We start from the raw sequence: 15,798 nt of genomic DNA, 5'->3' as shown, positions 1-15,798 counted from the left end.
TTACTTTCAAGAGTTGATTCTATGGAGGGCCCTTTTTTAAACTTTACCTAAGATGCAATGAATTTCACGTCTATAGCCACTTAACTCAGTCTATACATAGGAAAAGACGTAAAGATCTTTTGATTAGAAGTTTAGAGGTTTGAATCTCACTTCAGATTTGATTGAACAAATCTATTGTATTATTGAGGAACGAATGGAAGGAGATTAGCTTTGGTCGATCCAACCACAGAATTAGAAATCAGTTGAACGTAATCAGCAAAACATAAACGTAATTATTCATGGGCGCAACTAATAAAAGATCCAGCAGGAACCTGTATGCAGGCTGGAAGAACTTGCTCAAGCACCATCCTTGCAATGCGGCAGGCTTGTTTTAATGAGATTCAGAACAATTGAGGCTAACTCTGTTTGATGTGAGGTGTAGCAATGATTGGCGCCTTCTACGACATGTAACTTATGGTTCGGTATGATTTTATCGAACTCAAATGCATCTTCCACAGGGATTACTTCATCAGCAGATCCATGGACTGTGAACACCCTATCAAATATCATCATTAATCAGTTAAAAGTTTTCTGGGTTCCCACCAAATATGGGGGAGAGAGTTTATACAAAGATATGGCCTGATCCAATAAGATTTTCGAACTTTCCTATTATTTAATCTATATCTTATAGAACAGAGGAAGATTGAGCATTTATCTAAAAAAAAAAAAAAAAAAAATATCTTGACAATTATATTTAGGCTAGTGAGCCAACGAGTCAGACAGATTGAGTCAAGCTTGGCTCATTAACAAATGGCTGGTGTGTTAGGAATCATGACTCTCTACAATGGTATGATATTGTCCACTTTGAGCATAGACTCTCATGACTTTGCATTGGACTTCCCCAAAAGGCCTCGTACCAATGAAGATGTATTCCTTACTTATAAACCCATGATCATTCCCTAAATTAGCCAACGTGGGACTCCCTCCCAACAATCCTCAACTTGAGCCATCCAGAGAGTTAAATCAATGACACAGTAATAGAAACGTCCAAATGAAATATCTCAACAAACTTTTCAAAGTGAACGGCTAAATGATTAAGCAGTAAAGCAAATATGAGGAAAGGAAGCGTAAAGAGAATTGATCGCGCCCTTACCTGCATTCTTTGTCGATTAGAAGACAAGCTTCATGCATATCAGTGTTTAGGCGATCCTTCAAGCTCTCCCACGTCACTTGATAATCTACTTTTCCTAAATAAAAAAAAAAACAATTTTAACCAAATAGTGATTTAAACATGCAATGAAACTGTTTCATATGTATGGAAATGCCCCAATTAAAGTTTTTGAGACATAAGTTTTACTGCAGAAAATATGACTGGAGAATAACTCAACCCAGAAAATTTGAAAATAATTGCAATATAGATACCTTTCTTATTCTTGACATCAATATATCCTTCCTTTTCAATTCTTTCCATAAATTCATCCCCCAAGCGTTCTTTTATACCCTTTTTCAGATCATAACGTCCAGAAACATTGATAACAAAATTGATATCTTGATACTTGGAAGCATATAGAAGCACCACGTCACCCCCTGCATTTAATTTATTCATAATTAAAGCACTTATTTGAAAGAAATTGCAAGAACTGTTAATTTAGTAGCAGAAATATTGTGTTAGTTGATCTGGGTATCCATACTCTGTTAAACATACTTGAACAAAACAGACATTCAACTACAAATTTTCACTTCATGCTTAGAGCACTGCAACTTCCTTTAAATATCAAGACTATTTTGGTGAAGTTCATGATATCCAGTGAAGGTCATATAGTCATATAGCACCTTTAGAAAATATATAATAATAATAAAAATGCCAAATGATAACCCTTAAGCATTTTAAATTGCTTTCTTGAGTATTTTGAAAACTTCAAGCATTTGTGTTCAATAGCCAAGCATCATGGAAAAATAAAAAGTTGCAGAAAACAGCGTAATTGCCCGAGAGATTTGTGAGCTTCTATACTAAATCAAGAATCCTTAAATGCTCCTAACAATGTAAACTTTACAACGCTTGAAAGTTGAAACTGCATCAATGTCAAAATAAATATGTAATGCAATATTATAGAGCATGAGAAATATAGCAAGGCGTCTCCTAATGCCCTTGACATTGTCAAACAATACTAATCCACGGACTGGCTACTCTGTTTGCAACACGAGTATTCCCCTAAAGGAATGGGAATTTAAAAGGCAAATAAAACTTAGTCCCAGTACTCTGGTAATGACTTCATAGCCTTTTCCTCTATTATTTCGTAAGGGCCTGGATTCAAATTATTATAAAAACACATTCTACCATATAGATGCACAATGCAATATGAACCTATCATTCAATTCCTAGCCTATGAGATTAAAAAAAAAAAGTAATTACTAAATCACAATCTAGCTTGGAAGTTGAGATGGATCCCTTTCAACTTTAAATATAATTTTGGCCTCAGATATTATCTACAACTTATTTGGTGTTGAGCACAGAGAAGGAATTGGCAACCTTTACTATGCCCAAGGATTCCACTTATGACACGGCCTGCTGCACGCCAATATTGGATTATTGCATGCAAGTCATCAGCCTCTCCATGATAATAACCATATTGAAACGAACCTTCGCTTTCCCTGTAAGAAAATATTCACAAGAAAACCAGTTCGAGAAAAGGTTTGGTGTAAAAATTTACAATACTGCATTCACGGCCAATATATTGTTTGATGTAGCGAATATATACAATAAAAAATAAAACTTCAACTAGGAGTTGACGCCATTCACAGCATTAGAAGAGGTTTGACGCATAAAATTTCCATTCACAGCCAATAGATTGTTTTGAGACGAGCAACATTTGGATTGATGCAAAAAATATATACAGTAAAAAAAAACTCCACTAAGAGCTTAGAGAATATCATACCAATCTGAACCAACTAGAGTATAATTATGAAAGGACTTAGATAAAGAACACCAAGAAGAACAATGTTTAGCCATATCAAACACCTCTTTCCACACTGCATGCTTCTCATTGAATACCGTTTTATTTCTCTCAAACCATAATCCCCATAGGATTGCCATAGTAGTAAAAAATCATCTTAGAATTTTTCAATTACCGATAGATTCCCTTTTGCTGATCTATCCATAGCCCATGAAAAATTAGGGTGCTCAAATAATGAACACCAACAATGCCTACAGTAAAAGAACACTGAAATAACAACTGATTTTGATCATCGTCAGCTCACCATGCATAACATGAAAACTTGGTCTCAAGGTCATATTTGGACATTTATGCTTTATTCTATGCCTCTAGATAAAAGAGCCAAATGATAACTTTAGATTAAATTGCAAGTCTAGTCCCTAAACTCCGATGGTTGAGTCGGTGTCTAAATCTATAAACTATAAAAAAAAAAATGATTGTGCTATTAAATTCTGAATTACGATTCTATTTTATGAAATTTTTGCTGTTAATGGCATTAGCTAAATGACAATATGACATGACATACAATTAGCAAATAAAGAGGACAATTGGACAACATAAAGTGACACAGTCTATAAAAGGGTGATAGAGGTGGCAAATTATTACCTTGATTGACGATACAATTTTTTTTATAAAAAAAGCTGCCAACACTTTAAGGTGCTTTAGATACCTTACCAAAAAATAAGTGCTGGCCTCTTTCCCTTATAGCTATTCTATACTCCTACCCCATTTTATGTAGCCAGTAAAGTAACATTCAAAATGCAAAAACTATTACAGGAAAAATTCAAGGATAACTGACCATATGTAAGTTTTTCAAGGAGAAACTACGCATTCATCAAGCAAAATGAAAGAATATCCAAGAGCCTAAAAAAGGCCAACAAAATGAGGCACGAGGCATTTAATCTAATAAAATTCCAGACAAGAGGAAGAACAGGAAAATATTACACTAAATATACACCTGGCTTACCCATTTCCAGAAAAGTCAAAACGGAAGGCACTGATTCCTTCATTTTCTAATGTCTTAGCAATGTTTACACTTATATCATTTTCCTGAAAATAGAAACCAAAAGCTTTTAAATGATTATCAAGGTGACGCCATATAAGCAAGTTGGATCACCCAGTGTAATCACCAAAGGCAATAATTTGATGGTTGTAAAATTAAATGTGGCTTGCACGGGAAACACACATTATTTCCATAATAACAGTAGCTATGCATATAAGAACTTCAAAGAATCCAAATTTTAACTGGAAGAGCAAAAACAAGTTTGATAGAATGGTTTTGAAATTAACCGAACTAGGAAAAATGTATTACAAGTCCTTAAGCAAACCTTGTTCGAACGAAAACCATGGCACAAAATGACAACCTCCGCTGATCCCGTATCATGAAGTATGCCCACAAGTTTTTCACCCTTTTTGTTGGGTACTATGACTTTCTGGTGCTGAGCCACTGAGAAGTCCAACTCCCATGTTAGTATTACTATTATACAAGCATAATCAGAACTTACGAGTTAACAACCTTGCAATTTAAATTGTAACAATTGCCTAATCCTGGTTTTATCCTTAGTCGCTAATATTTGTTTTATCAGAACAAGCCATCAGCAATAAGAATCAATAAATGCAGGTCACGTTTTCCTCTCTCTCAAACTCCAAAATGCTGCAATAAATCTTTAATCAAAGCAACTCAAGAATCATAATCCCAGGCCTATGTTCTATTGATTAGTTATGATCATCAGAACTTCAATTCGTCACTTTATTGCCGTCCCCCTCGTGTCAGTAATGAAATGAAGACAAATTTCAAGCAGAATTGAATACAGTAAAGAAACGAATCAATAGGGTTAAAAATCTACTCGTGTCTTTGGTGCCACATTGCGGGAAAGTAAGAATGTTCCCTTACCGGAAGTCTGTACATCAGAGTGGGCCATCTTTAGGGCTCTTGCGAAGCTCCGACAGCCAATGAATCGCGCCTGCGGGAAAGAAGATGTGATCCTAGAAGGTGTAGAGATCCTTGAAATTGTCCATGGATGAAAATTACAGATCAGTGCTTCCATTTCTACTTTTTTGGAATTCAAGAAATTTTGGATGGGATGAAAATGGAGTACTTACTCGTCTTCTTGTGCTGTTTCTGCCACACCAGTCAATTGGAGACAAGAAGAGTGTAAGGATTAGGACCTTTTATTTCCCAATTAAACAGTAATGATAATAGTTAGCCAAAATTAACACGATTGTCTTTAAAAAAAAACATTTTTAAACTTTATTTTTGTTCAAATAATATTTTGTTTGAAAAATACTTTTAAATTTTTAATATTATTTCAAAAATACATTGATAATTTTAAAAAAATAGAAGGTTATGTTCGGTTGGATTGTGAACTTTATTTAGATTACTTAGATGAACCAACCCAAAATTTAACCTAACTCGTTGTTGTTGGAGTTCTTGAGCTATTGAAGCAGCTTCCAAGTTCTATTAACCACCAAACTTTGAGGTTAATCATTAAGGTACGAAGTTAATACAACCACATGAAGAAACACGCCCACTCCATTATGAATAAGAAACATTGTCTCTTACTTGGTTCGGTGACAACAAATCCAATGTTCCCAAAAAGCATAAATGTAATAGGTCAAGTCCATCGCTAGTTGATATTGTTTTATTTGTGCTTTCTCTTTTGGGCTTCCCCTCAAGGTTTTAAAACGCGAGAATTTTCCACATCCTAATAACGAATGTTTCATTCCCCTCTCCAACCGGTGAGAGATCTCACACAAGTTTCATTCCTCTCTCCAACCGGTGAGAGATCTCACACAATTCACCTCTTGGAGGTCAGCATCCCTGCTGGTACACCGTCCGTTATTTAGCTTTGACACCATTTGTAATAGTTCAAGCCTACTGCTAACTGATAGTATAAATCAATGGTTGTTCGAACCTTCTATAGATACGTCTTTATGATTCCCTCAACATACAAATCTAAGTTTACTTATCGTACATGAATAAATCTCATGTTAATGTTAATTAGTAGTGTACTTAAATGAGTAGGTTGAATTGTTTGCATACGTGCATAATCGTAACTAAGTGATATAGTGAATATGAGTTGAACATTATGAATAAACTAAGAATTTTGAAGATGGTGCAAACTTAGTATGAATTCCTATATATTTTAGTTCCTCGTAAAGGAAATTGTTAATACGGTTCGATCTGTATCAGGTCATTCGATTCTTAAATTGAAAAGTATTTTTGATTGAACATCTAGAATCATATAAGAAAACAAGTAGAAACCCCAAGTCAAAGATCCTATAAATTATCATGTGAAGGCCGTAAATGAGAGAATAAGAGACAATGCGAAGAAAGTTATCACCAAACTCAAAACTCTTTAATCACAAAACCCTAATGAAGCTTCTACCATTGTCTAATGATAACTGATATTTCAAGAAAATCCATAAATCATTCAACCCGAAAATCGGTCTAAATACCCGTAATTCTTCTTCTTACCATGTCGATTAGAAATCTCCAATCAACATTAAAACAAAAATGTACCCTGCCATCATCTTTCGGCTACACATCAACATTAAGTACGAAAACAAGGTCGCCCAACAATTTTTGTTGATGCCCTTTGAAACAAAGTGGGTACACAATTATATAGTTGAGTTTAAAAGAAACAGAAACAAGCTGTGGAAACTATAGCATAAACGAAAAGAAAGAACCCTAAACCCACAAGGAAATGTTCCAACTACATGCGGAATTGACGATGCTTGTATGCTATTTAAAAGGAATCAAGGGCCAAGGCTTTCTGGTTTATCAGCACAAGGTAATTTAACACACTTTATTTGCTGAAAGCAAAATATTGTCTCATATGCATTCTAGGGGAGTAATCAGAGTCGCAAAGAGATGACAGGATTGAAGAAGATAGTTCAACTGAGAAAACAGTGCACATACGGGCAAACGAAATGGTTAATAGTTCACAAAGATATGTTTTCAAAGCTACCCCGGAAGCAAAATCATAATCCTATCTCATTTTAATTGATACAACAACACGACAATGTTTTCTCGAAGTAATGGAATGGCTAAGTCCAACGGCCCTATACTTGGCACTGGGGATTGGCTATTGATCATATCTATAGGCTCATCTTAGTATTTCAGAATAAACTGAAACTACTCGGCCTTTCATAATTTCCCATAAAAAAACCATTCATCTTGCAACCTAAGTAAATCGACCGATTTATTGAACTCTATTACCTGAACAACGGGGCGTTTCAGAGGCTTTTCTGAAAAAAAAAAAAAAATTACGAATCAGCGTTCCCATCTTTGGTGCTATTGGAATCATCAGTTGCCTTCTGTGGAGTCGTGAAGCGTCCGCTAAGAGGATCAACAGGACGAGAATCACGTGGTCCACCTTTACGTGCCATTGCAACCATTGGGGGTGGTGGAAGTACCCCTGCTCTAAAAAGAATTCGCTGCACAGGATCTGAAGGTTGAGCACCAACTGAAAGCCAATACCTGAAAGGGAGGGAGGGAGTAAATGGTTACTCCAAATTTTAAGATGCTATCGTGCTGGATGAGTTTTAAATTGGAGACTAGCACAGTCAATGTAGTATCTGATTTTTTTTTTTTAATAAAAAGGGAATAAATAAATTTTCAAAAAACGTAAGAGTCGCCGGCTGTAATCTGTGATCAACGACAGGTGGTAGAGGTAACAGAACAGTGGCATGCAAGGGAGGTTTTGGTCAGCTTCAACCCTGAATTTTTGCTTGAAATGAGGGATATGGTGAGTTGGGTACCTTAAGAAGGGAGTGGGAGGCCGATTGGAAGGGGAGGAAAAGGAAAAACGAAGGAAATCGGCTGCTGAAACTCGAAGCAAACTCACGCTCGCTGAATAATCTGGAAAATAAGTGGAGGGTCCCCTTTTAATTGGATTTGAGGGTGAAGGGGTAGAAACACTTGGAAAATGAAGGGGTAGAAACGATTTAGAGAGAAAACGCTGAATGCTAAAGACTTGTACATGATGGTTTACTTTTATGCATTGCATGATACCTTCATATAATAGGAATGATATCCTAAGATAAAGATTTATCTTACGAGTTTCATCCTCTGAGATCTTTACTAACAATTAAATAGAACTTGAAATTAGGAATGCAATGAAAGCAAACAAAAGATTCTACATTCCTAATGAGAAAACTGATTGATATTTGATAAAATTTTATAGATGCTCTACAAAGTAAAGATTTCTCATTGTCTCCATCATCTCGATAGTCAATTCCTTGATCATTGAATTTAGGTATCTAGTTAACTGGTGCACTCCCTCTACTTTATCATTTCCTACTGGCTTAACCAATGGACATGCCCATCAGACAATCGCACACTTGGCTACTTTGTGACAAGTTGGTGCCAGCACCATAGTTCAATTCCTTGCTCAACTAAGTTGCTTCCTGACATAACTTTAGCTTACAATATGAAGTTCCAGCCATTAACATGTAGAAAGAACCACCAACTTTTTTCAATTCTTTGCCGCCACAAGAAAATAGAGAACCACTTCTCACACACCTAATCAACTAAACTACTGGGGCACTCAAAAGCTTACTTTATTTAACTTAAGTTGTCGAGTAAAGATAAATTTAGTCAATTGACACTTTTTTTACATTTTCACTCAGGTGTAGCCAAATTTCTAATTGGACTCATACAGTACAATGTGTGACTAGTTGCTATAATTGGACGGAAAGTATCATAACATGAGCTTGAATTTAGGACCTTTTTTTCTATTATCAAATAGGACATCTTCTTTTTTTATAGCATGTTGATTCACCACTAGACCTAAAAGTTTCGACCACTTTGTATATTGTAATTAAAAGCCTAAATTGTTAGACTAGACAGAATTTAACGTTTTAGTAATTCTCTATGTAACCACAGGTTGAATCATTCAAAGAAAGCATATTAGCCAAAGAAATGGTTCCCTGAAAGTCCATCGAAGAAACATTGACGAAATAATCCTATTCTGACAAAGGAAACTAGTATTTACAATTGCAATGCACTATTTAAATTCGGGAATCGTAGATATTCAAGAATAAACAAGCTTTAAATCAAAAGAAATCACTTACTTCACTCTTTCAAAATTAAGACCCATTCGTTTACCGCCATCTTGACCTGCACAAAATTACTCAAATCAATGGAGAAAAAAAAACGAATGTTTTCCAAATCGAGAATCTAAACTCCAACATCCAAGCTAGCAGGGGAGTAATCAATCACATTTTCGAAATAAACAAACAAAACAAAAAAAGGAAATAACAGAGGAATTAACCTGGCAGGGGATTATAGTAACCTAGAACCTCGAGATGCTTGCCGTCTCTAGGAGATCGGCTATCGGCAGCCATCACCCTATAAAACGGCTTGTTCTTACATCCAAACCTCGACAACCGAATTCTCACCACCATTTTTGAGCTCGTAAAACCCTGTAACTTCGCCAAAAACTGAAATGACAGATATATCCGAAGTCGCGCCTGCCGCCTCCCCTCCCGAGGGGGCTCCTGGTTATCTATCATTTCACATTCGGATCAATTGAACCGAACCGGTTTAGGCCCAATAACCTATCATGTGGCCCATGATGATGCAAGCTTATTTCCATCTCGTAGGCCCAAGAAGATGAGACATACAGCCATTGGGCCTATCAAAACAAGCCCATAACCTCTTAGCGTAGAAAAGGGGTGATTTGTTCTCCTCCCAACAAATGTGGGACATCACAATCCACCCCCTTCGGGACCCAGCGTCCTCACTGGCACTCGTTCATTTATCCAATCGATGTGGAACCACTCCCAAATCCATCCCCTTTGGGGCCCAGCGTCCTTACTGGCACACCACGTCTCTCGCTGGCACTCGTTCATTTATCCAATCGATGTGGGACCGCTCCCAAATCCACCCCCCTTTGGGGTCCAGCGTTCTTATTGGCACACCACCTCGTGTTTACCTCCCTTCGGGGAACAGCGAGAAGGCTGGCACATCGTCTGGTGACTGACTCTAATACCATTTGGAACGGCCTAGATCCACCACTAGCAGATATTGTCTTCTTTAAGCTTTCCCTTTCGGGGTTCCCCTCAAGGCTTTAAAATGCGTCTGCTAGGGGAAGATTTGTTCTCATCTCCAACCAATGTTGGACATCACATTTAAAACCATTTTTTTTGTCTTCTAAACTTCAACGTTTATTTTATTCAACTGTACACACTTTCTAAAAAATAACCCATTACATATTAAAATTCAAAAAAAAAAAATAATCATTTTGGTCGTGACGATAATAAATACATGAGTGTATAATGCGTATAATGCGTTAATTTAAAAAAAAAAAAAAAACTAAAATAGTTATTAAAAAAACATGTCGAGATAATTTATCAATAAATTTATAGTCATAAACATGGTCCAACTATAAACATGTTGATCCGACAAATCATGTTCAATAAATAAAACCTTAAAATGGTAAATATTAATACATAGTATTCCCATAATATAAATGTTTTTTAGGGAATTAAAAATTGATTGATATATTAGAAAAATAAAATTAAAAAAATGTAAAATAATTGGAATTGTTAGATATTTAAAGGGCACAAAGACGTGGAAATTAGGGTCCGTATTGACCGACCCTAAAAAAGCCAATGAAAAGACCACCGACTCCCCGTTGTTCCACATTTTTACATTAACCATCTAACAACAACTACTAGACTTTGAATGGAGAATTCAACGCATGTGTAAGCAACNTTTTTTTTTTTTTTTTTTTTTTTTTTTTTTTTTTTTTTTTTTTTTTTTTTTTAATAATTTTGCTCGTAATTCAACTAGTTAATCTCACTCGGTTCAAGAGGAAAACGAAACGTTCTTAAGGATGTAAAAATCTCTCTCTAGAACACGCAGTTTAAAACTGTGAGATTGACGACGATACGTAACGAGTCAAAACATATAATATCCGTTAGCGGTTAGCTTAACCTTGAGAATATTTGCTGAAACCACCGCACTTAAATGATGTATAAATGGTAAAGATATGGAAATAGTAATAAATGGGAATTGCTTATAGTAAATAGGTAAATATCTAGATATTTAACTTATAATAAAATATCATATGATATATATGATAAACTATAATTATTGTTCTTATATGTTTATCAAATATAATAATATTTCTTTAAAGCGAACAAAATTTTGCATACATTCATTTCGCTCTTGCAACATCATTCGAGCAATATAACTTTCATAATACTCGATCACGGTATTCTTAGATAGCAAACGGATGGTTGAAACTCTAAAATAATGTTAATGGGAAGGTCCGGATCGAAAAATTCTCCTGGAGACAGTTCATAAATCTCGAGAATTGAAACTGTCTACTACCAAATTATATTTATTTCCAATACATATAATAAGTATCAAACATTTACAAGTCACGACACATCATTAACATCTATTACCAAAGTCAAACATTCTTAAATTTCAAAACAATCGTTAAAGTAAAATATGATAAGATTGGGTTGACTCGTTTGATAGTCAAACTTAAATGAGAGTTGACATTCTAAACATATTCAAGTTGATGAGTGAGGAAATGAGAAGCACATGAACTATACGCTAAAAATATAATATAATGTAACGCAATATATTTAAATGACTATTTTTTAGGACGATAATATTTATTAAAAAAATGACAAGAAATACTCGTTTTGAATAATACGCCATCATTTAATTTAAAATAATGTATAATTGAAAAAATATTTAAATTATTAATTTTTAAAATTATATTATAAAACAAAAAATTCAAAATAATATTTAAAAAAAAAATGATTGGATGGTAACAAAAATAAATGTAAAATTTATGATCGGCTGTTGGATAAGTACTGGGATGTGAAATCATACGACGTGTCGTTTTAGAATGGAAAGTCAAGGTCAAAGTACCGACAGCTGTGTGAGAGGGGAAGCCACGCGGTTCCTTTTTAATTTTCCCGTAAATCTGTTTATTCTGATTTACGCCGTAAACAGCTAAACGGCTTTGGACCTACTAGTCTACCGTTTACATCACTTTCCCTTTTTTATTATTTATTATTTATTTTCTTTTCAATTCAAAACACACGTGGATATATATATACGAACGTAATTTTTTAAATTTTAATTCTACAACACTTTAAATAAAAAATTTATAATATATATAAATATAAATAAAATATGTAATGAATAGGGACATAGAATATTACTCTCGACTCCATCCTATTTAATTAAAAATTAGGATGTTCTATCTCGATTCGCCACCTCATTTAGAGAGAAACATGGACGGTACAGATTAAATGATTTATTTTTTATAATTTTCATAATATGTTTAAAGTTGAATTAATTATTATTTGAAAAAAATTATTAAAACCAAAAAAATCAATTATGGTTTATATAAGTCTCTTAATTTTTAAATTTATTAAAAACTACGTGACTTTAACTTTATAAAAAAGATGTCACTGTTTATTAGACAACTTTCTTGAATTCACATAACTCATACACGTGATCGAAGTTTATTTCATCCAATTTCAAAATTTTAATTTTTTAATAGTTTCATAAAGGAAAAAAATCTAAACCTATCTTAAACTAAATTTAAGTCTTTTATTTTCAAAGTTTCTCTGTCTATTTTGATTTATATAAATTATTTATGTATATATTTTTTGGTTTAAAGAGTTCGACATATTCATAATTTAAAATGGATAATACCAATAAATTGAATATTAGACATAGGTTGAATATTTGATGCCCCTATTCTAGTTGAAAGTCAAATGTTTTTTTAATGAGTTTTTGGTCATAAAAATAATATCAAGTAGAATAATTTAATTTGTGCTGTCTTTGTAATTGTTAAATATTTATTACAAGAATATTAAAAAGAGAAAACGACCACATACCACAACTAACCAATTATTTAATACACTTAACCAATTATTAAATACACTTGACATTAAATTAGTCGATAATTTATTTTAATTATATAAGTCAAACGTATAAATTAAGATCAGAATACAACCATGTACTTGACACGTGAAATTATGAAAACATTAAATACATTAACTTTTCGAATAAATGAAAAATTAATATGATTTATCCATAGAAGATCGAGATTGAAATTTAAATTTTTAAGCCATATGATAATAAAATTAATAAAATTTAATAAAATCTATACTTTGTAAAATAATTATAAAAAATGGTTTTTAAGCTTTTTTGAATAAAAAAATAAAAGATCAAAGAACACAAAGATTCAAAGCTTAAAAAGGTTTGAACTTTGAATGAATCAAATAAAATCAAACTCGTGGTTTTGATTTTACCTTCCCTGTTTTTGACACGCCATACAATTTTTCAAAGCTTCAGTTCTTGCTCTGTTTTTCGTGCACTATAAAAACAGAGCTCAAGAACCCATTTCGATTCATAATTCCATCTTGTTCCATAATCACCTTCAAGAAAAAACCTACCCTGTTTCGATTTTGATCGATTAAACTTCTGGGTTTTGATTCATGGGGTTATCCCTGTCCCTCCTCATGTCATCCTGGAAGGGAATTATAGATCAGGGGCTTGTAATCCTCTGCAAAGCTCAGAGTTTCTCCAATGGAGAAAGATCCCTGGCTTTGAAATCTAACAGCTTTAAAATTACGGATCAAGAACCCATCACAAACAGAGCAACGAGAAGCAAACCCAACAGTCTGAAAGGGAATAAACCAGAGAGAGTGATTCTTGAAACGAATCTTTCCTTTAAATCGCTGGTTGAGGACGGAGGATTCAGTTTCTCTGTTTCCTCCGGGAAAAATGGCGGATTGCAGGGGGTAAAGGCGGCGGCGACGACTCCAGCAGTTCCTCTGCCGGAGTCGGCGATTATGTACTCTCCCAGACCGGTGAGCGAGCTGGATGCCGCAGCAGTGAAGCTACAGAAGGTTTACAAAAGTTACAGAACAAGAAGAAACCTTGCGGATTGTGCGGTGGTTGTGGAAGAATTGTGGTGGAAGGCGATTGATTTTGCCAATTTGGAACGAAGCTCTGTTTCGTTTTATAACATTGAGAAGCCGGAAACCGCCGTCTCGCGGTGGGCTAGAGCCAGAACCAGAGCAGCCAAGGTAGGGAAGGGTTTGAGCAAGGACGAAAAGGCTCAAAAACTTGCTCTTCAGCACTGGCTTGAAGCTGTAAGCTCATAAATTCTAACCTCAAAGCTCTGCTTTTCATTGCACTTTAGCTTAAACATTCAGAACTCAAGTGGCCTTCATTTTCATTACAGATTGATACCCGCCATCGCTATGGCCACAATCTACACTTATACTACGACGTATGGTTCGTGAGTGAAAGCAATCAGCCCTTCTTTTACTGGTAAGCTACGTTTGAGTACTCAGAAAATTGAAGAACACCCACTTCAAATTGCAAACCCATGTCTAAAATTACCTCAAATCTTCATAAACACAGGCTGGATATCGGAGACGGCAAGGAATTAAGCCTGGAGAAGTGCCCAAGAACGACTCTGCAAAAGCAATGCATCAAATATTTAGGCCCAGTCAGTGTTCTTTCTCCACCACCATCACAGTTCCATTTGATTTTGCTTCTTCTAACAAAGCTTTCAATCTTAATTTAATTCTCAGAAAGAAAGAGAAGCCTATGAAGTAGTGGTGCAAAATGGGAGACTGGTTTACAAGCAGAGTGGATCCATAGTGGAAACTCAAGAAGGTTCTAAGTGGATATTTGTTTTGAGCACTACAAGATCTCTATACGTTGGCCAAAAGAAGAAAGGGTTATTTCAGCATTCTAGTTTCCTCTCCGGCGCCGCCACCACCGCCGCCGGCAGATTAGTGGCACACGACGGCGTCATTCAGGTACCCAAATCTGAATCCACCGATTCCTATCTTTAATTCTTCTTCTAAATTGAAATAGGGATTTATAATGCTTTGTTTTATAGGCGATTTGGCCGTACAGTGGTCATTATCATCCCACAGAAGCTAATTTCCAAGAATTCCTCAGTTTCCTTAAAGAAAACGACGTGAATCTCACCGACGTTAAGGTAAAATTCCGATTCAATCGAACTAATTTCATATCAAATTGAGAGAAAATTGTAATGTACTTACATTGGTTTTCTTACCTTCCCCCAGATGTGTGCGATTGACGATGACAGTCAATACAAGGCCATCGATGAAGAACAGAAGCCGCAATCACGCGAGGGTTCCTTCAAATCTACGCCATTGGATGAAGCCAAATCATCACTTGCCATTGATTCAGTAGAGGAGAGGATGGAAGCCGCCGTGCCGCCGGTGGCGGAAAAGACGGATGAAGCGACGGCGGTGGCGGCGAAATCACACAATCTGTCGAAACGGTTGTCGTGTAAATGGTCGACAGGAGCTGGCCCTAGGATTGGGTGCGTCCGGGACTACCCAGCCGAGCTACAAACGAGAGCACTGGAACATGTGAACTTGTCGCCTCGAGTGGGCTCTGGGCCGTTGGTTAATTATGGGCCCATTCCATCTCCACGTCCAAGCCCAAAGATTAGGCTCTCACCAAGGCTGACTTTTATGGGCCACCCAAGCCCAAGAACTCCAATCTCTGCAACAAGTTAAGCCCAACAATAGGTGGAAGTGCTTAACCCAATTTTTTGATTCCTTGGTTTTTCTTTTTTACTTAATTTTTTATTTATTTATATTCCTCAATTTTTGTAAAGAGGGGCTAATTGCAACAATTCTTCTTTTATAAATAATAAAGTTTAAAGGAAATTATGAAATTTTTATTTATTTAAATTCTCGTTTACAATGCATTTAAAAATACTTCTTTCTCATATTTAAACCCAAGAAAAACGAAAAACACCTTATATTACTGAACCAATATATGAAT

General features: G+C 35.2%; 3 protein-coding genes across 5 annotated transcripts; 1 reads left to right on the top strand and 2 right to left on the bottom strand.

Annotated features, from left to right (window-relative positions):
* Nucleotides 1–97: 97 nt before the first annotated feature.
* LOC111793992 lies at nt 98–5,161 on the bottom strand. Of its 3 annotated transcripts, none has more exons than XM_023676087.1 (8): nt 5,076–5,161; nt 4,867–4,976; nt 4,301–4,419; nt 3,940–4,022; nt 2,510–2,631; nt 1,402–1,566; nt 1,133–1,226; nt 98–535 (listed from the first exon to the last, which is right to left on the bottom strand). In XM_023676087.1, exons 2-8 carry the CDS (start codon nt 4,892–4,894, stop codon nt 337–339), a joined length of 810 nt encoding a protein of 269 aa, XP_023531855.1. In that variant the 5' UTR covers nt 4,895–4,976; nt 5,076–5,161; the 3' UTR covers nt 98–336. The 3 variants fall into 3 exon arrangements, with proteins under 3 accessions (XP_023531855.1, XP_023531856.1, XP_023531854.1); XM_023676088.1 differs by having other exon boundaries at nt 4,867–4,936; nt 5,076–5,135; XM_023676086.1 differs by lacking the exon at nt 5,076–5,161 and having other exon boundaries at nt 4,867–5,069.
* A 1,694-nt stretch (nt 5,162–6,855) lies between these two features.
* On the bottom strand, nt 6,856–9,460 carry LOC111792202 (30S ribosomal protein S16-2, chloroplastic/mitochondrial-like). Its single transcript, XM_023673546.1, has 3 exons — nt 9,251–9,460; nt 9,051–9,096; nt 6,856–7,455 (listed from the first exon to the last, which is right to left on the bottom strand). Exons 1-3 carry the CDS (start codon nt 9,381–9,383, stop codon nt 7,242–7,244), a joined length of 393 nt encoding a protein of 130 aa, XP_023529314.1. The 5' UTR covers nt 9,384–9,460; the 3' UTR covers nt 6,856–7,241.
* A 3,766-nt stretch (nt 9,461–13,226) lies between these two features.
* Nucleotides 13,227–15,667, top strand: LOC111792588 (IQ domain-containing protein IQM1-like). Its single transcript, XM_023674100.1, has 6 exons — nt 13,227–14,114; nt 14,207–14,295; nt 14,389–14,476; nt 14,562–14,792; nt 14,876–14,977; nt 15,066–15,667. Exons 1-6 carry the CDS (start codon nt 13,455–13,457, stop codon nt 15,525–15,527), a joined length of 1,632 nt encoding a protein of 543 aa, XP_023529868.1. The 5' UTR covers nt 13,227–13,454; the 3' UTR covers nt 15,528–15,667.
* Nucleotides 15,668–15,798: the final 131 nt, after the last annotated feature.

Source organism: Cucurbita pepo, chromosome LG04, assembly GCF_002806865.2.
Source record: "Cucurbita pepo subsp. pepo cultivar mu-cu-16 chromosome LG04, ASM280686v2, whole genome shotgun sequence".
Classification (NCBI taxonomy): Eukaryota; Viridiplantae; Streptophyta; class Magnoliopsida; order Cucurbitales; family Cucurbitaceae; genus Cucurbita; species Cucurbita pepo.
The sequence above is the reverse complement of the archived record's forward strand: the minus strand, read 5'-3'. Positions and strand labels throughout refer to the sequence as shown.

Coding starts and splice junctions, on each gene's coding strand:
- LOC111793992 (XM_023676086.1), bottom strand. CDS start 5,020: ATGGAAGCACTGATCTGTAATTTTCATCCATGGACAATTTCAAGGATC. Junction 4,023..4,300: donor ATGGTTTTCGTTCGAACAAG/GTTTGCTTAAGG, acceptor TTCTATTTTCAG/GAAAATGATATAAGTGTAAA. Junction 536..1,132: donor CTAATCGACAAAGAATGCAG/GTAAGGGCGCGA, acceptor GATATTTGATAG/GGTGTTCACAGTCCATGGAT.
- LOC111792202 (XM_023673546.1), bottom strand. CDS start 9,383: ATGGTGGTGAGAATTCGGTTGTCGAGGTTTGGATGTAAGAACAAGCCG. Junction 9,097..9,250: donor TTACTATAATCCCCTGCCAG/GTTAATTCCTCT, acceptor AATTTTGTGCAG/GTCAAGATGGCGGTAAACGA. Junction 7,456..9,050: donor CTTAATTTTGAAAGAGTGAA/GTAAGTGATTTC, acceptor CCTCCCTTTCAG/GTATTGGCTTTCAGTTGGTG.
- LOC111792588 (XM_023674100.1), top strand. CDS start 13,455: ATGGGGTTATCCCTGTCCCTCCTCATGTCATCCTGGAAGGGAATTATA. Junction 14,477..14,561: donor GCATCAAATATTTAGGCCCA/GTCAGTGTTCTT, acceptor TTTAATTCTCAG/AAAGAAAGAGAAGCCTATGA. Junction 14,978..15,065: donor TGAATCTCACCGACGTTAAG/GTAAAATTCCGA, acceptor ACCTTCCCCCAG/ATGTGTGCGATTGACGATGA.